General features: G+C 41.7%; 1 protein-coding gene across 1 annotated transcript in view; it reads right to left on the reverse strand.

The window, feature by feature from the left end:
- Positions 1–19,650, reverse strand: part of col6a3 (collagen, type VI, alpha 3) — a 40,353-nt gene that overhangs the window by 20,114 nt on the left and 589 nt on the right. Inside the window, 22 exon segments of the mRNA XM_046362680.1 lie at positions 688–750; positions 1,086–1,148; positions 1,790–1,825; positions 4,682–4,735; positions 4,947–5,012; positions 5,272–5,334; positions 5,462–5,515; positions 5,814–5,858; positions 6,780–6,806; positions 6,934–7,005; positions 7,399–7,452; positions 7,615–7,707; positions 8,676–8,821; positions 8,933–9,011; positions 9,193–9,527; positions 9,756–10,367; positions 10,549–11,145; positions 11,356–11,982; positions 17,348–17,947; positions 18,258–18,404; positions 18,407–18,868; positions 18,978–19,574. Of these exon segments, the coding sequence (XP_046218636.1) occupies positions 688–750; positions 1,086–1,148; positions 1,790–1,825; positions 4,682–4,735; positions 4,947–5,012; positions 5,272–5,334; positions 5,462–5,515; positions 5,814–5,858; positions 6,780–6,806; positions 6,934–7,005; positions 7,399–7,452; positions 7,615–7,707; positions 8,676–8,821; positions 8,933–9,011; positions 9,193–9,527; positions 9,756–10,367; positions 10,549–11,145; positions 11,356–11,982; positions 17,348–17,947; positions 18,258–18,404; positions 18,407–18,868; positions 18,978–19,574 (4,892 nt within the window).

Raw genomic sequence — 19,650 nt, forward strand, 5'->3', positions numbered from 1 at the left:
CATACAAACTTCTTATATAAAAAAAAACCTATGGTAATTCATCACTCTGTGGCACATTGAAACATATATTTTTTGACTCCTTTTTTCTCCCCAATTTCGTTGTATCCAATTGGTAGTTTCAGTCTTGTTCCATCGCTGCAACTCCCGTACGGACCCGGGAGAGGTGAAGGTCGAGAGCCATGTGTTCTCCAAAACACGACCTTGCCAAGCCACACTGCTTCTTGACACACTGCTCGCTTAACCCGCACCGATGTGTCATAGGAAACACTGTACACACATGAGTCGCTAGAGCACGATGGGACAAGGACATCCCAGCCGGCTAAACCCTCCCCTAACCCGGACGCCTCTGGTCCAATTGTGTGCCGCATCATGGGTCTCCCGGTCGCTGCCGGCTGCGACACAGCCCGGGATCGAACCTGGGTCTGTAGTGACGCCTCAAGTACTGTGATGCAGTGCCTTAGACTGCTGCTCCACTTGGGAGGACATTTTGAAACAATTAGGTCAAAGATGAATGGGTAGATAGATATACAATCTACATTAATTAGAACCAACGTTTTCGGCACCATTCCTTTTATAAGCGTTATGTTTTGATACACAGTAGAGACTAAGGTCTTAACATACTGCAGAACCTGACATGCCAATATCAGAGGTGTGTCATATTTAAAATGGCTCTGGTAGTTTCCTTACCCTTGGTCCAGGGTTCCCGTCCTCACCTCTGGTACCACGTGCACCAATTGGTCCAGCTTGGCCCTAAATAGGACAAAGCATTACACACACGCATCTAAATCAGAAACTGGTCTCCTGTTGAATCAAAGTGATCAATGGATTTGGTGGATAAAAAAATTGTGTTTAGTTACAAAGTGAGTGTGATTTGAATCTGAAGGACAATTGCCTGTTGGACTTAGTTCAGCCACCTAGCTCCAGTATAGACATGGCTACTATGAAAGCCCACATAATGACTGATACCAATAAAAGTGTGATGAAAGTAATTGATCAAATCTAGCATGGGAGGATATACATGCACAGCTTAAGCTACACAATGTCCTATCAACAACAAAAAACACAGAGTGGACGGATGCACTTACCCTGGATCCTCCGATACCTGGCTCTCCCTGCACACCGTTACCTCCGGGTTTGCCAGGTTCTCCCTATAACATAAGAGAAACCCATGTCTCGTCTCAATTAAGTTCAGTGTATGATTAGACCTCAGGTAACCATCTTTTTAGCAGGCATAAATAGCCTAAAAAGCGGGGTCCTCACTTCCATTTTTCAGGGGAAACGGAAATTCCGTTGAAAATACTGTATCCCTGAAAACCAGAAACATCCGCTTTCCTATGACCCCACAGAGAGTGGACCTCAGTAAACATGATCAGTTTGTTGAAATTAGATGAAGTGGGTTTATTGTAGATTATTGAGTAGCTAACACTAAGGAAAGTCAGCCCAATGTAAGTAAGGACAGCTGCTAGCCTGATATGCTAAGTTTGATCATCAAAAGAAATGGATGTTTGCTAAGTGTGGGTAATGTTATTATGCTATATGCTACATATATGCTACTGCAAATTCTACACACGTGCTAGCATGTACATTACGTATACAGTGTGGGTTTATGTAGTGTGGTCATAAGTCTGACGAGTGCATGTGAAGTGTCGTAGATATGCAGATAGCAACGGGTAATGGGGATTGAGGGTGCTGGTTTGCCTGATGGCAGATACAGTAATGTAGCTTGGGTTAAGAAACATTAGGCTTTCTTAAGCAATGCATCAAGTGGTCAGGTTCAGGGTTCACTTACAGCTTGTCCGGCTGGGCCTCTTCGACCATCAGAACCCTATTATAATCCAAACAGGAAAGAAACAAATGAAACAGCCACTGTTATTACTGAGTTACCTCATAATGTGTTAGTAAGTAAACTGGGTAGTTCCACAAAATGAGTGCATTTTGACATTTTAAGTAGAACATTTTAATTTTAAAAGTCTGTTATATTAAATGAAGTGCCCTTTCATTTAGATCTCATGGATTATTCAATATATCCAATTTATTATTCAATATATCCCATTTTTGATAAAGACTTGCTACAGTGCCAAATTCAGCATTTTGACATTTCCCTCCGTCAACCCTGTGTCACTTCTAGGAAGATTTTAACCCACTTAATCACAAAATCTCTCCAGTTTCACCATCACTGTAAAGCCCTAGTTATTTTGTTGCTTTGACAAAGTCATTTTCGAAGATTATTATTTATTTAATGTGATTAGTGATTAATTCTGTAACTCGTTTTAAGGCCAACCCTGTTATGTGAACTGAACTCTAGTTTTAATATAGTGAAACTGTTTATTTTTAAAAAAAATTGAAAGAAACACCGAACATCAAATCATACAGTACGGCAGGTGAAGTGAGACGGTTTTATTATTTTTTGGCTATGGTTGGGCTGGATATTGGGCTGGATGGGCTGGATATGCCAAGAGATGAGTTCGGATTGGTCTGCCATGTAGCACGCTTTTGTCTGTAATATGAGCTGCTTAGTATGTGTACGTAATCATTTTTATAGCAGCTTTTTTTTTTTTTAAGATATCACAAAGAACTGCAACAATTTTGCTAAAACTCTCCACTTTCTGGATAACCAAGTTTTGAAATCAGTGGAATGCCAGGTGGAAGCTAAGGAGATGGAGAAAATTCAGGCGTTTGATTGAAAATATACGGAGTGAGTCAAAAACAGAACACGTAGAAGGCTGTTGTATAAAACACCTGTCTCCAGATTACAGCTTTAAAGTAAGGGCAACCATGGCATCCATGACAGAGAGGGAGAAGCGTTCATCCATGTATACAGGTAACGGAGTCTAGCTAGCTACATTTTCAGATATGATACGTTTCAAATTTTGTCAGAAAGTCATTTTTATTGCAAGTTAAAGCGTACTGTTAGCGAATGTTATCTGACTGGCTTGCTAGCTACTGTTACGTGTATGATCTGTGTAGTAATATTATTCATATCGCAGAGCCATTTGCATTGCTAGTTATAGCCTAATGTTAGTTAGCTAGCTAACATTGAACCTAGTTTGCAGTGTAGTAATGTTAGTAGTTGGGATTAGGGTTCATTGTTTAGCTAGCTACATGTTAGTTACAGGTCTAAACAAAAGACTCCACTATAACCATTTCACTATACCATTTACACATTCTGTATCCTGCGCATGTGACAAATACACTTTGATTTTATTTTATATAGTGTGTGTTTACCAGAGACGGTAATGTGAAGAACAATATGACCTGCTCCAAAGTCAAATTAAGATATAACATTAGGCCAACGAGACAGTGTCCAAGTTCAAACATTCTCTGGTAGAATGCTCAGCTTTTATTTCATCACACTCACAACCGTAAGCTATTTTCTGTAATTGGCTCGCCATGAACTTGTAAACAATGATCTTGTTGTGAGTTTATTTTCCTTTAATAATTCATACAAATTAGCTGAAGTTAACACGTTGTCAACTATATGATATGGTCATTATTTGAACTGGCTAGCCAGCTAACTTCACATTAGCTAGCTAGCTAACAAGCTAGAAACTAACCAAAACATTGTTCAGAAAGTTGGTTTTAGTTGCCTGGTTTGCTAGATTGACCTATACTAAATACATTTTTAAACAAATGGGTTTATTGGTTTTAAAATACACAAGTTATGTCATTTTGGACTACCAGGCTGCTGATGTCATGCAGCCTGTAGTGTTTGTGTTTATACTTTTGTTTATACTTGTTTGATGTTGGATGTCCCTGTCACAAATGTCAACAAACATGTTAATAAACATATAATATAAACGTAGTATAAACCAACTTAGTCTTAAAATCTTGAGGATGTTTAGTACACTACCGTATTCATTATTTTTAACACATGGCCTCACATGGGAATCCTTAAAGAGATGGGTGGGGCTAAGGCTTAAGAGGGTCTGAATGATGCTGAATGGGTGTAGACAAAGAAAAGCCCTCCAGTAGGTATACCAAAATATTCAAGTGCTCTGCGCCTCTACTTTTATCCAACGTAAAAAAAATAATAATAATCCAATTCTGCTACAGAAGACTGAATCGAGCCGGTCGGTCACATATATTGACGGGCTAGAAATGTTTGAATAATGTTATTATTTTGTGAAGCTTGCGATTGCCACTCCCTGTTGCACACAACAAGCATCCATTCCCAATGTCACAAGGGGATTCATGGCTGATTTAAGAATAAATTGTCAACCCTGTGACGGTTAACCCTGTAACAGTCAACCCTGTTACTTTATTTGTCACTTAATAGGCACTTACTATAGCCATTTATTTATTTTACCTCTTGAGATGGGAAAACTTCAATTTTATTCAAATGTCTTCTTTATGACAAATGTTAAAATGTTAAAATTGTCAAACCTGTTACGGTTAACCCTGTTACAGTCAACCCTGTTACTTTATTTGTCACTTAACAGGCACTTACTATAGCCATTTATTTATTTAACCTCTTGAAATGGGAAAACTTAAATTTGATTAAAATGTATTCTTTATGACAAAATATTAAAATGAGGTGAAATCAAATTTTTTTTTTTACCAAGTTACACTCAAAAGGCACCAAATTGGTGGAACGACCCAACTATTGTGTTTAATGAAACATTAAGCCAAATATCAGACAAGAGCTTTTAGTAATAGAGAAGAAGAGAGAGAGTGGTCCTACCGTCCTGCCTGGTTCACCGGGGCCTCCCATCTTACCATCGTCCCCTGGCTCTCCCTACGATTCAAGACAAAGTCCATCAGTGAGAGAAACTATTTAAGTTACTATTTAAACAGGAAATGAGTGATGAACATGCTCACTCGTACTCACTGTGCAATTGCAAAAATACCTGGATACTGGATAGTTAATTTCCTATACAAAACATTCTAATCTCCAAAGCAGTTCACATTATAGCTTGGCGAGAGGAAGAGAGTCAGGAAGACATTACCACTGGGCCGACATCGCCTGGGTCTCCTTTAGGTCCAGCCACGTTGTTATCTCGCCCTGTGGTTCCCTAGGAAACATAAAGCAAATGGAATCAGATTCAGAATCAGTTTGGCTCTTAATGATGTGGTAGAAATACTTGGCTGACTAGTTTGGTTTGTTTCTCTGTTATATTTACCATAAGAATCCCAATCATTACTTGTCATGATATCATTATAAGGTAATACCAAATGATGATTGAACCAGGATCAATTTACCCATCCCTGGCCCTGAATAAAATCATTAAAGAAAAGCTCTGATCTGGAATAAAGTGGTCAGAGGATACTCACAGGATCTCCTCGGATTCCGGTATCCCCGATGTCTCCTGCATGTCCTTTAGTTCCTTTGGGTCCCTGAACACAAAGAACACAGAAGTATCTGTGAGTGATAACCATATCAGAATCATGAAAATTAATGAATGCATGGAAAAGTATCAAAACATTATATTTGTGAGGTTGCAATGACCATACGAGGACTCACCCTTCTCCCAGGGTTTCCTCTGTCTCCTGGGGGTCCAGCGACTCCACTCTTGCCCTAGTGGAAGGCAATAAATCAGTCAGCCACACATTACAGTGTGGTCTAAACGTTAATCATAAGTCATCATATTAGTCTCTACTACTGTGGGTCTGATTTGTGGGAACAACTTCAAGCAAAAGCACTCAAAGTTGGATTTACGGTACATTTTGCTATGTAAGATGGTGGATTATAGAGTGGATTTCAAAAGCCCTTCTGGCATGTGACCAATATTTTAAAAGCTGTAACTGTTCCCTTGAAGTTCGGTATGACAGTCCATGCCATAGTTTAAAATATCTTAAAGTTATGTTTTTCTTACCTCTTCTCCATTGATGCCATCCAGGCCAATCTCTCCAAATTCACCCTGATAGAAGACAAGGGTTGTTGGGGGTTGATACTCATCATTAACATTCAAACAATCATCAGTATTATGTGATCAATATACTGTATCGATTATCATTTGAATATACAGTGCCTTCAGAAAGTATTCACATGCCTTGACTTCAACATTTTGTTGTTTTACAGCCTAAATTTAAAATAGATTACATTAACATTTATGTCACTGGCCTACACACAATACCCCATGTCAAAGTGGAATTATGTTCCCAGACATTTTAAAACATTTATAAAAAATGAAAAGTTGAAATGTCTTGAGACAATAAGTTTTCAACCCATGTGTTATTGCAAGCCGAAATATGCTCAGGAGTAAAAATGTGCTAAACAAGTCACATAATAAGTTACATGTACTAACTCTGTGTGCAATAACTGACTACCTCATCTCTGTACCCAACATATACAATTATCTGCAAGGTCCCTCAGTAGAGAAAAACCTGGGTCAGTCTGCTTTCCAACAGACACTGGGAGACAAATTCACCTTTCAGCAGGACAATGACCAAACACACAAGGTCAAATATACACTGGAGTTGCTTACCAATATGACATTGAATGTTCCTGAGTGGCCTAGTTACAAATTTGACTTAAATCGGCTTGCAAATCTATGGCAAGACATGAAATGTCTGTATAGCATCGATCAACAACCAACTTGACAGAGCTTGAAGAATTAAAAAAAAAGAATAATGTGCAAATATTATACAATCCAGGTGGCAAAACTCTTAGAGACTTACCCAGAAAGACTCACAACTGTAATCACTGCCAAACATGATTCTAACATGTAATTGAATACTTATTTAATCAAGATATATTACTGTCTTATTCGTTATATTTATTTTTAAGTCAAGGGGTGTGAATACTTCCTGAAGGCAATTTCTCAATTTCAAAAACTCACCTTTTCTCCAGAGTACCCACGACCACCCTGATCAAGAGAGAGAAAAAGAGATATCTGTTGTTAAATATTTTATGCAAAAAAAGTACTACATTCCATTATGATTTCACATCAATTAACCTGATGATTGATACAGTGGTGCTAACTGGGTACTTACCTTGATGCCCCTCTGTCCAGGACATCCCTGGAAACCTTGAGTTCCGTTGACACCAGGAGGACCTCTGTCTCCCTGTCACAGGACGAGAAGTAAGAGATTTCATGTAAAAAAACATAGCGTAAGTACACTGTATCGAATAACATTGAGATTGACGATGGTTGCCGTGCATCACCCTAGGGTCCTACACATTTGTGACCTAGTATTCTCTGCATCGTTGTGGAAGAGCTTGTAAGGAAGCATTTCACTGTACTGTTTTACGCCTGTTGTATCCTGTGCACGCAACAAATACAATTTGATTTGATTGCACTTTGAGCATCTGGAATTATTACTATTAAACTTCAGAGCAGGTGTATAGTGTGGACTGAGGGCACAGTCTTACTAAAGAAGACAGAAAGAAAGCTGAACATGTATTTGTGGGGTTATTAATAAGGTTTCAGATAAAGTATGAACATAAATCTGACTTACGGATCCACCCTCATCTCCGGGATGTCCTGCTCCACCTGCTCCGCCTGGACCACCCTGCAAGATAAGAAGTATATTATGCATAAATCCACACTGTACTCATCACAATAGTAAAGCAGAAACATTTTTACAGAAACATTTTCCTAGTCATTTTTTAATTTATACACTTAATATTAGCATACTTAAGTTCAAGTAATAATAATAAAGAACATTAGTAACCTTCAGTCCTCCAAGTCCGACTGCTCCTCTGTCTCCCCTTCTGCCGGTGCATTTGCATGGCACCGCGCAACACTCCCTCTCAGCAATGTTGTCCTGTAAATTGCAAAGTTTACAAAGTTGGAGTTGAAGACGGAACAAAAACAATTGTGCACAGCCAAGATAATTTGTTGATTATCCACTCAATCAAATTGTGCATCTCTGTGACTTGACTGGGACTTAAATGATCTTCCTTTAAGATGTTCAATGTGGTCATACTATAGCTTAGTCCTTAGTCTTTCTCCAGGTTCTTTCCTCAAAGCGTTTATATGGTACAGTATAGGTACAAGTACAAAAACAGGTAACATTTCAGTAGTGAGTGACTGTAACACCACTAGGGTTGCAATCACTAGGGTTGAAATTTTACCAGTAAACTACCAGATTTTTGGACACTTTCAAGGATATAGAATTTTATCAAATACATCTAGTGGCATTTTTGGTTACTTCATTTTACCACAAGTGTCTGTCATTATCTCTGGCCCTCAGTGTAGCCTTATCACATGTAAAATATATTTTAAAAAATCAACTAAAAAATGATTACCATTATTTTAAAATAAGAAGAGAATGACAACGCTGTAAAACATTATCCTAAATATAAACCATCGACTTAATGAATACCAATGGTGTTTAATATGAGGGAATCAGCATGAAATATCCTTTATATTTTTCTTTAATCACATTAATATATAATACCATGTCAATAGGTCTTTGTTGGGGCAAAACTGATGGCAGTTGTGAAAAAGACAATAGTTGGAAGAATTTTTCATTCGATTTTGGATTAGATGCTTTTTTCATTAATAAGGCTATTTTCTCTTGAACCATATGGTCTATTCACCAGAAACAAATGCATTATTTGGACACAGATATAAAACAGGTAATATTATATATGAATACATTTTTTAAAAGTTATTCAAGTATAAATTACAAAATGTATCATAGATTGCCATAGATTACCTGTTAATTACAGAAGATTCTGGTAACTTTGATAAATTACATGTAGCTTTGCAACCCTAGACACAACTCACCAGTTCCTCCAGAAGCTCGTAGTCCAAGTCCATGACATTAACTCTGAGGGGTCTGGTGTACCTGAAGCCGCGGCCAAACTCCAGGAGCACGGCCTCCTCAAACCTGGGTACCCGCTCCAGACCCACGAGGATAAAGCTGTTCACACCTAGCATGGCACAACACACATAAGACTCAGATTCTATTCCCTTTGTCCAGCATGTTTCTCAGTTAATGCCGTTTCAATCGCTTATTATCCAGACATAATAATTCTCCTCACCTGAAATCTTAAGTTCTTCAACCTGTCTCTTAATTTCACTATACTGGCCATCCAGACCATCAGTCAGATGGATCACAACCTGTGCGGGGGGGTGGAAAATCATTTAATTTCATTAATCATGAATGGCATTTGTTTAAATTGGTTTGCTTTACTCTCAAGTCAAACTTAAAATGGCAGACTTCAAATCTGCTCTCACACAGTTACATGTTTATGAAGATAATTAGATTAAGTAAAAAATAAAAAGAGACAAACAGACACACCTTGACCGCATCTGCTGCTCGGCTTTTGAACCTGGACCCATATGCGGCAATGGTCTTGGCATTGAGGAAGTAGGGTCCGCGGGCGCGCAGTGCTCGGAATGCCTCGAACAGCATGTCGGCGTTGTCCGTGAACTCCAGGTGGACGGGTTCTGAGGCGGCATCCATGGCCAGGATGCCCACCTGGATCAATGGGATCTGGCCCGACGAGCAACTGATGCCGGTCATCATGGTGATCCTTTGGAGGATGGCACCCATCTTGGACTCCAGGATCCTCTGGGCCTGGAAGATGTTTGGTGAGGACACATCAAAGCCTACCAACACCTCCAGACTGCAGGCTGAAAGAGAGAGAGAGGAGATACGGTGAGGTTGGCTTGTTGTTGGTTTTTGGAGCTTCTTTGTACCACAACTTTTAATATACTGTAGATGTTTTTTGTCATTTATTTTATCAATGTTCTATATGAAAGTGAATGTAAGTAAAACAATCATCAGGAAGTTAAATAGACATGCCATTTTATGTCCCCCTGATACCAACACTAAGGAAGAAAAATGAAAATGGTTCTCACTTTTTGAGGGCTCCTGGCTCACGCCAGTGCAGAGCTTGATTCCCTTCACCTCGTCATCCAATGTCTCAAGGATTTGCTCGTTGAGCTCAGAGAGCTCCACAAACGTGCTTGCCCTGGCCACTGTGGAGGCCTCACTCGCCAGGTTGTTCAACTCATCCTCAATGTCACCCACGCCGACAGCGTAGATGCGCACACCGGTGGCCTTTAACGCCAGAGCTGCGGTCTTGCTGTCGCTGGCCGACCTTCCGCCGGTGATGATCATCAGGATCTGGGCGATTCCCTCATCCTTCCTGCTGCCTTTATCTTTGATGAAGTGGTTCTCCTGTACGTGGTGGATGGCGGTACCTGTATTGATCCTGCGGCCTCCCTTGTACTCGGTGCGGCTGATGGCATCAATTATGTCGTCCTTGTTCTTGTAGGTGTTGAGGTAGAACACGTCGGTGACGTCGGTGGTGTAGCTCGCCAGCCCAATCTGCAGGTTGTCACGCTCAGTGAAGAAGAGGTCGATGAGGTTCTGGATGAACCCCATCACCTCCTTGAAGTTGTCCTTACCCAGGTTGATGGAGCCGTCCACCAAGAATACAATATCAGCAACCTTGGCTTTAGGGAGGCCTGATGCAGAGAGAGAGAACAGAGAGAGTGAGTGAGAGAGCGAGAGAGTGGGATAGAGGGAAAGAGAGGGGTGCCATGTTGAATCCTATCTACAGTATTTATTTCAATTTTATTTTGTATTTATCAATACATTTCTTATACAGAATAAGGTGAGAATGCATTTCTGCGTGGTTTCACTTACTTGGGTCGACAAAATCTGGTGGTGCCTCATCAGGCATTGTTCCGTTCAGCCTGGCAATAAACCTCTCCTTAATGACAGGCAAGCCGGGGAAAGCGGGTACCTGGAGAACATCGGCAGAGCTGGTGGCAATCTGGTTGAGCTCCCTGTAGTCTGCACCAGCCCCGATGCCGATGCAGTTAACCCGGGAGCCTTTAAGCAGAGGGCCGTACACGGACACGTCAGTGGAGGACCTTCTGCCGGTAAGGACCACTAGATGCTGGGAGGCCTGCGCAAGCCGGACACCCGCCGAGGCTTTCAGCTCATTCCTGGTCACATACTCGATGGCGTTGGCAAGATCGGATGATCTTCCACCCTGCTGGCGTAGTTTTTTGATGGCTGAGAGCACAGCTGTTTTTGTGTTGTGGGAGTTGAGAGAGAACTCTGTCTTGACCTTGTCGGAATATTGGACGACAGCGACCCGGACCTGGTCAAGTTGCACATCTAGCTGCTGAACGATGTTGAGGATGAAGTCACGGATGTGGGCGATGCCATTGGAGCCTGTGGTGTCCGAGCCATCGATGAGAAAGATGATATCTTTCCGCCCCATGTTGAGGTTAGCTGAGAAGTAAGACACAAGAAAAAGTAAAGCAGGTGGTGTTTCACTTTTCTTGTTGGCAAAATATCTTTAAAAAAGTCAACAAGGGGATCATAACAGTTGAGCCAATATCATACAAAACATAACATAAATTGCCATCATATTCAAAAATATTTTTGATTGGTAAGCACTATTTAGAATTACGTTGGGTTAAATAATCTAGTATGTCTTACCAATATCCAAAACTGAGGGAACAAAACTGCCGGAGATGTCTGTGGTGGTCATGGTGTTGACTGAAGCAATAAGCTGCTGCTCCACTGTTGGAAGCTGCCCGAAGTTGTTAATGGAGTAGGCAAGTTCTGGCTTTAGGGCGATCTGCCTCAGTTCATTGGGGTCGGCATTCTTTGTGCCGATGGCTAAAGGGGCAACCAGGTTGGTCTTCAGCTGATTAACCGGTCCAGAGACGTCATCGTTGGACTTTCCCCCTGTGACTAGAATGAGGAACTGAGGAACTCCCTCCTCAATGCGGCTACCTGCTGATTTCTGGTAGATGTTCTTGGAGATCCATTCAAGGGCACGGCCAGTGTTCCGACGGTTCCCACCGCTGCTCTGAAGCTTCCTCGTGGCCTGGCGGACCTCGTCTTTGGTGGAGTGCTCGTTCAAGAGGAACTCCACCGTGGCACCGTCGCTGTACTGCACCACTGACACCCTCACCCGATCCAGACCCACGTCCAGATTTTCCACGACCCTCCCGATCATGTCACGGATGGCGGGGAACTCGCTGCGCACTGCTGTTGTGCCGTCAATGAGGAAAACCACGTCCCTCTTTTCTCCGCCAGTGAATACTACGGTTGTGGTGACTGTGAGAGAAGACAGGCACATCAAATGTGTTTATTGACAACACAAGTTGAGCTGCAATGTCAATGGTGGCCCACCCATTAGGGAAATAGAGGACACTAAATATAATATATCATTATTATTGAGAATACATTTTTGTAATGAACATTTGAGCAGAATATTTAAAAGGAAATCGATATTCAACTAGACTACAGCATTGCACAATCACAGGTGATGATGCAAAGTACTGAAACCCAGTTAAAAGTTAAACCATAAGAACAACACCCCAGCGGTCACTCTCGAAAGTGCAAAAGACTGTTTCTAATAGACGTTGTTGGGGTGTTCATCTCAACTAACGATACAACAATTGAGCATGTGTCAGGTGGTAGCGATTGTGCTCTGTCTGTAGTGCTGCTTTGACAAACTCCCATGTAAGCAAACTTGTAGTTTTCCTGCTTAACCCACAGCTAGCTAACATCAATCAATCAAAACTGTAAACACACATAATCTTTGTTTTTAGTCTCTTGTGTCACTGGATTTGAAGAAATAGAAATGGTATTGTACCAGCACTTCGTTTGGTTGAGCTTGTGTGTTAGCTATTAAAGCATTATTTTTGTGCCCCTGCTAATACTTCAAAGGTGCACCCATGAGCCGGATGCTTATCCTGTTCAATACAAAGTGGCACTACGTGCAATAATTGGTGATTTCATATTTTCCCATGCAAAAATGTAAAACATCTTCCGCTGACCACCTTGGAGCGATTGTTCGTCTATATTTGCTATGCCCGTTTAAAAGTCAATATGGAGAGGGCCATGAAGGATAGAGTAGTAAACACTTATTCCACAGACAACTGCAACACTGTAGAATATATTGGACCGGTATATAAAGTATTTGTGTAAGACGTAGTCAATTAGCAGAGCACATGCTCAAATGCATTAAAAAAATATGATTATTTGTACAAAACTTTTGAGTATCAAATAAAAAATGTATTGATATTTTTAAACGTGAATGAACTGACCTTTTCACCTTCTGAAACAGTTTCAAATATTGTTTCAAATTGAGGGGGCATGACAGTTGCTGTTCAACTGTATTATGACGTTATAAGTAACAGGAGGAAATTGCACAATTTTTATACAACTCCATACATGAATTTCACTGTGGAGTTGGCCCCCTCTGTCAAACACAGACGAACTACACCACACCAAACAACGCGTAGTGAGCAGCCCATTTGTTTGGTATATGCTCTATCCAAACCAGACAATCACATACATATTTAGAAAATGTGTTATTTGTTATCCGATGCTTAAGACTAAACCATAGGTACCAAATATACTGGGGTAAGTAATGTGGAAGTCCGTGTAGGACCGTTTAAATCTCACGAGCCAATGAAAATATAACATTGACGATGACACCTCATTTTGGGGTGTAGTACCGCTACTAATCATTGGAGAAAAGTTGCACTCATTCAAAGCACAGGGCCCAGAGGGTGAATGGGCAACACAAAATATTTCTTCTTTAGATCATTGCTTCGTTGGGTGTTGCTAAGGTAGTTGAGTCATTTACTAGGTTTATAAGGTTCATTATTCCTTTACCATTTTCATCATGCTACTTCTAGCAAGCTAGCCCAGGTGCAAGCCAGTCATGCTACCTCATTTATGCGCTGTACCACATACCTCGGATATGATTCTTCTATTCTTATTTTCTGTGTATGCATATCGTTATGTTTATGGACATTTCCAATGTTTGTGTAGTCTCATGCTATGTGCACTGTATTTATAGCCTGATTTAGGCTGTGCCTTCCTCGTGGTGCAGCAACTATCCCGTGTTTGACATTGCAATCAAATTTCAGTTGCTAGTCCAGCTACTCTAAATGTCATTAGATTGGTGTAGGTCTGGCCTATGCGTATCATAGGTCATTCTCTGTTGTGTGCATTATTTACCTGTATACTACATGATTGTGTTTAGTCATTTAACTATGTTATTACTGTCTGGTCATTATCGTGTTTATAGCAATGCATAGATATTATGTTATTACTGTATCCTACCCGGTATATGCTATCCCTAGCATTCATACGTCAGTGTGCAGTATGTGTATGTACATTCCATCTAGCCTCTTTACTGCCATTCCAGAAATGCCTTGTAGAACCACTTTTGTTATATATGCTTATTTCCACTGTGAGTACTGTCAATACAGAGGGGTGTGGTGTGGTGAATCATTATCTACAATAAACCTGATCTGAAGACATTCTTGCCGGACACTGGCACCTTTAGCTCTCTACTTGTGCCCCTTCTACATGGTACTCCCGGATCAGCCTTTAGTATTTTCTCAGTGCAATGGCTCCAATTTTGGCTGAAGTGTTTCCAAGCGAGTGGAAGAGAGAACGTTCTTTTGTATTTATCCCCGGTAAAGACAATAACGATTCTCCGTCTTAAATTTTATTGTTTATTTACGTATTAGGGTATTTAAGTTTTGATTATAAACATTGTTTGACTTGTATGGAAAAGTTTATTAGTAACATTTGGGATTCATTTTGTATGCATTTTTATGGAGGAAAACTGGGTGGATTATTGACTGAAGAGAGCCAGCTAAACTGAGTTTTTATGGATAAAAAGAAGGACATTATCAAACAAAAGGAACATTTGTGATGTATCTGTGATCTTTTGGAGTTCCAACAAAAGAAGATCGTCAAAGGTAAGGCATTAATTATATCGCTATTTCTGAAATATGTAGTGCACCTGCCTGGTTGAAATATGTTTTTCATGCTTTTGTATGCAGGGCGATGTCCTCAGATAACCACATGGTGTGCTATCGCCAAAAATACTATTTGAAATCTGACACAGCGGCTGGAATAACAAGAAGTTAAGCATTATTTTGATGTATCAAGCTTGTGATTTTATGAAAGTTAAATATTTATAATTCTGTAGGATGAATTTCGCGCTCCGCAATTTCACCGGATGTTGGCCAGGTTGGACGCTACCGTCCCACCTGCCCATAAGAAGTAAATTAACAGTGATGACACATACCTAAATCTGTTGTTGTTTCTGGCGTAACGTCAATAACAACTGACTCCACCGAGGACAGAAGTTGCTGCTGGATGTTTGGAAGGTCAGTGAAGTCAGAGACAGACAGAGCGTAACTGGGATCATGTGATATCCTCTGCAATTCTCTGCTATCAGAGCTCCTTGTTCCAATTCCAAAGATCAAGACCCCAAGCTCCTTCAGAGCAGAAGCTGGAGTGTCAACATTGTCAAAGGACCTTCCACCACTCAGCAGAATCAGTAACTGTGGAACACCTTCAGTGCGTCGACTTCCGGAGGAGGCAGTCAAGACATTGTCTCTCACATACTGGAGAGCTGCTCCAGTGTTGAGAGGTCTCCCACCTTTGTGTCTCAGACCTCTTACAGTGTTGAGAATCTCTCCTTTTGTTGTGTATGTGTTCAGATAGAATTGGGCGGCTGGATCTCTACTGTACTGGACCACAGCCACGCGATCTTTGTTCTCATCCACACCGAGTGTCTCCACTACTCTTTGAACAAAGTCCTGCATTGCTGGGAATCCACTCCTCGTGCCATCAGATCCATCCAGCAAGAACACGACATCCTTCCTGGGAGCCTGACTCTCAACTAGAGAATGTGAATGTTGAGAAAAAAGAGTTTTATTAAATGATGCATAGATAGGTAAGGGCAAAACAGGACAAAGCTGCTTCCTTCACATGTCAGTCATCCTTTTCCCTAATCTCAAACAACCATTCAAAGAAAGTGTCAATGTGTGCATTGGACTGAGTGCTATCATAGAGAACATTCCTACAGAGGTATGAAATAAATCCAACATGAAAGGCCTCGGGAGTTATCTACCTAAAATGTCAAAGCTATCAAATACTGAAATCCTGATGTAAGAGTGAAAATGGAACTGATCACAACCATATTTATCTTACCTAGGATTGTTGGTTTTACTGTTGGTGTCATGGTTGTGACCTGTACAATGACAGTGCCCATAGCAGAAAGAAGCTGCTGTTGGACGTTGGGGAGGTCAGTAAATTCAGACACGGAAAGAGCATAACTGGGGTCATAGGATATTTTTGTAATTCTCTGCTATCAGAGCTCCTTGTTCCAATTCCAAACACCAAGACACCAAGCTCCTTGAGAGCAGACGCTGGTGTATCTACATTGTCAAAGGACCTTCCACCATTCAGCAGTATCAGAATCTGTGGAACACCTTCAAGGCGCCTACTTCCGGAGGAGGCAATAAAGACATTGTCCCTGACATACTGGAGAGCTGCCCCAGTGTTGAGGGGTCTCCCTCCTTTGTGCCTCAGGCCTCTTACGGTGTCCACAACGTCTTCCTTTGTTGTGTAAGTGTTCAAATAGAAGTGGGCCTCTGATTCTTTGCTATACTGGACCACAGAGACTCGATCTCTGTTCTCCTCCACAGTGAGTTTCTCTACCACTCTTTGAACAAAGTCACGCATTGCTGGAAAGCCATTCCTAGTGCCATCAGAACCATCCAGCAGGAATACTACATCCTTTCTGGCAATGCTTTGGTCCACTAAGAGTTTCAGAAACAAAACAGAAAATATGTTAGCATTGCTTCAATGAACCTGAGACTGAAATATGTGTGTTGTTTTAGTTGTCCTAGATAACGCATCCGTTCTTACCTATGACTGTTGGGGTTTTGGGTGTGGCCTCAACTTGTACAGTTATGAGTGTGGAGAAAAACTGCTCCTGGATGCTGGGGAGGTCAGTGAATTCAGAAACAGACTGGGAAAAACTAGGATCAGTGGCAATCCCTTGAACCTCTCTGCTGGAATTTCTGGTTCCAATGCCAAAGATCAAGACCCCACTGTCTTTCAGGGCAGAAGCTGGTATGTCAACATTATCACTGGACCTTCCCCCACTCAGCAGTATCAGCATCTGAGGGACGCCCTCTTGGCTTCTGCTTCCAGAGGAGGCAGTAAGGACGTTGTCCCTTACGTATTGGAGGGCTGCCCCAGTGTTAAGGGGTCTACCTCCTCTGTGCCTCAGACTTCTCACAGTGTTAAGAATGTCCTCCTTTGTGGTGTATGTGTTCAGATAGAAATGAACTTCTTGATCTCTACCGTACTGGACAACAGAAACGCGGTCTTTGTCTCCTCCCACATTGAGTTTCCCCACTACTCGCTGAACAAAATCACGCATTGCTGGGAATCCATTCCTTGTGCCATCAGAACCATCCACAAGGAATACCACATCCTTTCTGGAGGTGTCATGATCAACTGAGAAAATAAAAAGATTATGTCAATCAGACAGTTGAAATGTGGGGCTTGTGGTCAAATTATACCGTTGTTTCTAAGACTCAGCTGACATTTTACTAACACTTCCTGACTCTCAATTAACAGTGATGACACATACCTAAATCTGTTGTCGATTCTGGCGTAACGTCAATAACAACTGACTCCACCGAGGACAGAAGTTGCTGCTGGATGTTTGGAAGGTCAGTGAAGTCAGAGACAGACAGAGCGTAACTGGGATCATGTGATATCCTCTGCAATTCTCTGCTATCAGAGCTCCTTGTTCCAATTCCAAAGATCAAGACCCCAAGCTCCTTCAGAGCAGAAGCTGGAGTGTCAACATTGTCAAAGGACCTTCCACCACTCAGCAGAATCAGTAACTGTGGAACACCTTCAGTGCGTCGACTTCCGGAGGAGGCAGTCAAGACATTGTCTCTCACATACTGGAGAGCTGCTCCAGTGTTGAGAGGTCTCCCACCTTTGTGTCTCAGACCTCTTACAGTGTTGAGAATCTCTCCTTTTGTTGTGTATGTGTTCAGATAGAATTGGGCGGCTGGATCTCTACTGTACTGGACCACAGCCACGCGATCTTTGTTCTCATCCACACCGAGTGTCTCCACTACTCTTTGAACAAAGTCCCGCATTGCTGGGAATCCACTCCTCGTGCCATCAGATCCATCCAGCAAGAACACGACATCCCTCCTGGGAGCCTGACTCTCAACTAGAGAATGTGAATGTTGAGAAAAAGAGTTTTATTAAATGATGCATAGATAGGTAAGGGCAAAACAGGACAAAGCTGCTTCCTTCACATGTCAGTCATCCTTTTCCCTAATCTCAAACAACCATTCAAAGAAAGTGTCAATGTGTGCATTGGACTGAGTGCTATCATAGAGAACATTCCTACAGAGGTATGAAATAAATCCAACATGAAAGGCCTCGGGAGGTATCTACCTAAAATGTCAAAGCTATCAAATACTGAAATCCTGATGTAAGAGTGAAAATGGAACTGATCACAACCATATTTATCTTACCTAGGATTGTTGGTTTTACTGTTGGTGTCATGGTTGTGACCTGTACAATGACAGTGCCCATAGCAGAAAGAAGCTGCTGTTGGACGTTGGGGAGGTCAGTAAATTCAGACACGGAAAGAGCATAACTGGGGTCATAGGATATTTTTGTAATTCTCTGCTATCAGAGCTCCTTGTTCCAATTCCAAACACCAAGACACCAAGCTCCTTGAGAGCAGACGCTGGTGTATCTACATTGTCAAAGGACCTTCCACCATTCAGCAGTATCAGAATCTGTGGAACACCTTCAAGGCGCCTACTTCCGGAGGAGGCAATAAAGACATTGTCCCTGACATACTGGAGAGCTGCCCCAGTGTTGAGGGGTCTCCCTCCTTTGTGCCTCAGGCCTCTTACGGTGCCCACAACGTCTTCCTTTGTTGTGTAAGTGTTCAAATAGAAGTGGGCCTCTGATTCTTTGCTATACTGGACCACAGAGACTCGATCTCTGTTCTCCTCCACAGTGAGTTTCTCTACCACTCTTTGAACAAAGTCACGCATTGCTGGAAAGCCATTCCTAGTGCCATCAGAACCATCCAGCAGGAATACTACATCCTTTCTGGCAATGCTTTGGTCCACTAAGAGTTTCAGAAACAAAACAGAAAATATGTTAGCATTGCTTCAATGAACCTGAGACTGAAATATGTGTGTTGTTTTAGTTGTCCTAGATAACGCATCCGTTCTTACCTATGACTGTTGGGGTTTTGGGTGTGGCCTCAACTTGTACAGTTATGAGTGTGGAGAAAAACTGCTCCTGGATGCTGGGGAGGTCAGTGAATTCAGAAACAGACTGGGAAAAACTAGGATCAGTGGCAATCCCTTGAACCTCTCTGCTGGAATTTCTGGTTCCAATGCCAAAGATCAAGACCCCACTGTCTTTCAGGGCAGAAGCTGGTATGTCAACATTATCACTGGACCTTCCCCCACTCAGCAGTATCAGCATCTGAGGGACGCCCTCTTGGCTTCTGCTTCCAGAGGAGGCAGTAAGGACGTTGTCCCTTACGTATTGGAGGGCTGCCCCAGTGTTAAGGGGTCTACCTCCTCTGTGCCTCAGACTTCTCACAGTGTTAAGAATGTCCTCCTTTGTGGTGTATGTGTTCAGATAGAAATGAACTTCTTGATCTCTACCGTACTGGACAACAGAAACGCGGTCTTTGTCTCCTCCCACATTGAGTTTCCCCACTACTCGCTGAACAAAATCACGCATTGCTGGGAATCCATTCCTTGTGCCATCAGAACCATCCACAAGGAATACCACATCCTTTCTGGAGGTGTCATGATCAACTGAGAAAATAAAAAGATTATGTCAATCAGACAGTTGAAATGTGGGGCTTGTGGTCAAATTATACCGTTGTTTCTA

This window comes from Oncorhynchus gorbuscha, linkage group LG09, assembly GCF_021184085.1.
Source record: "Oncorhynchus gorbuscha isolate QuinsamMale2020 ecotype Even-year linkage group LG09, OgorEven_v1.0, whole genome shotgun sequence".
NCBI lineage: Eukaryota > Metazoa > Chordata > Actinopteri > Salmoniformes > Salmonidae > Oncorhynchus > Oncorhynchus gorbuscha.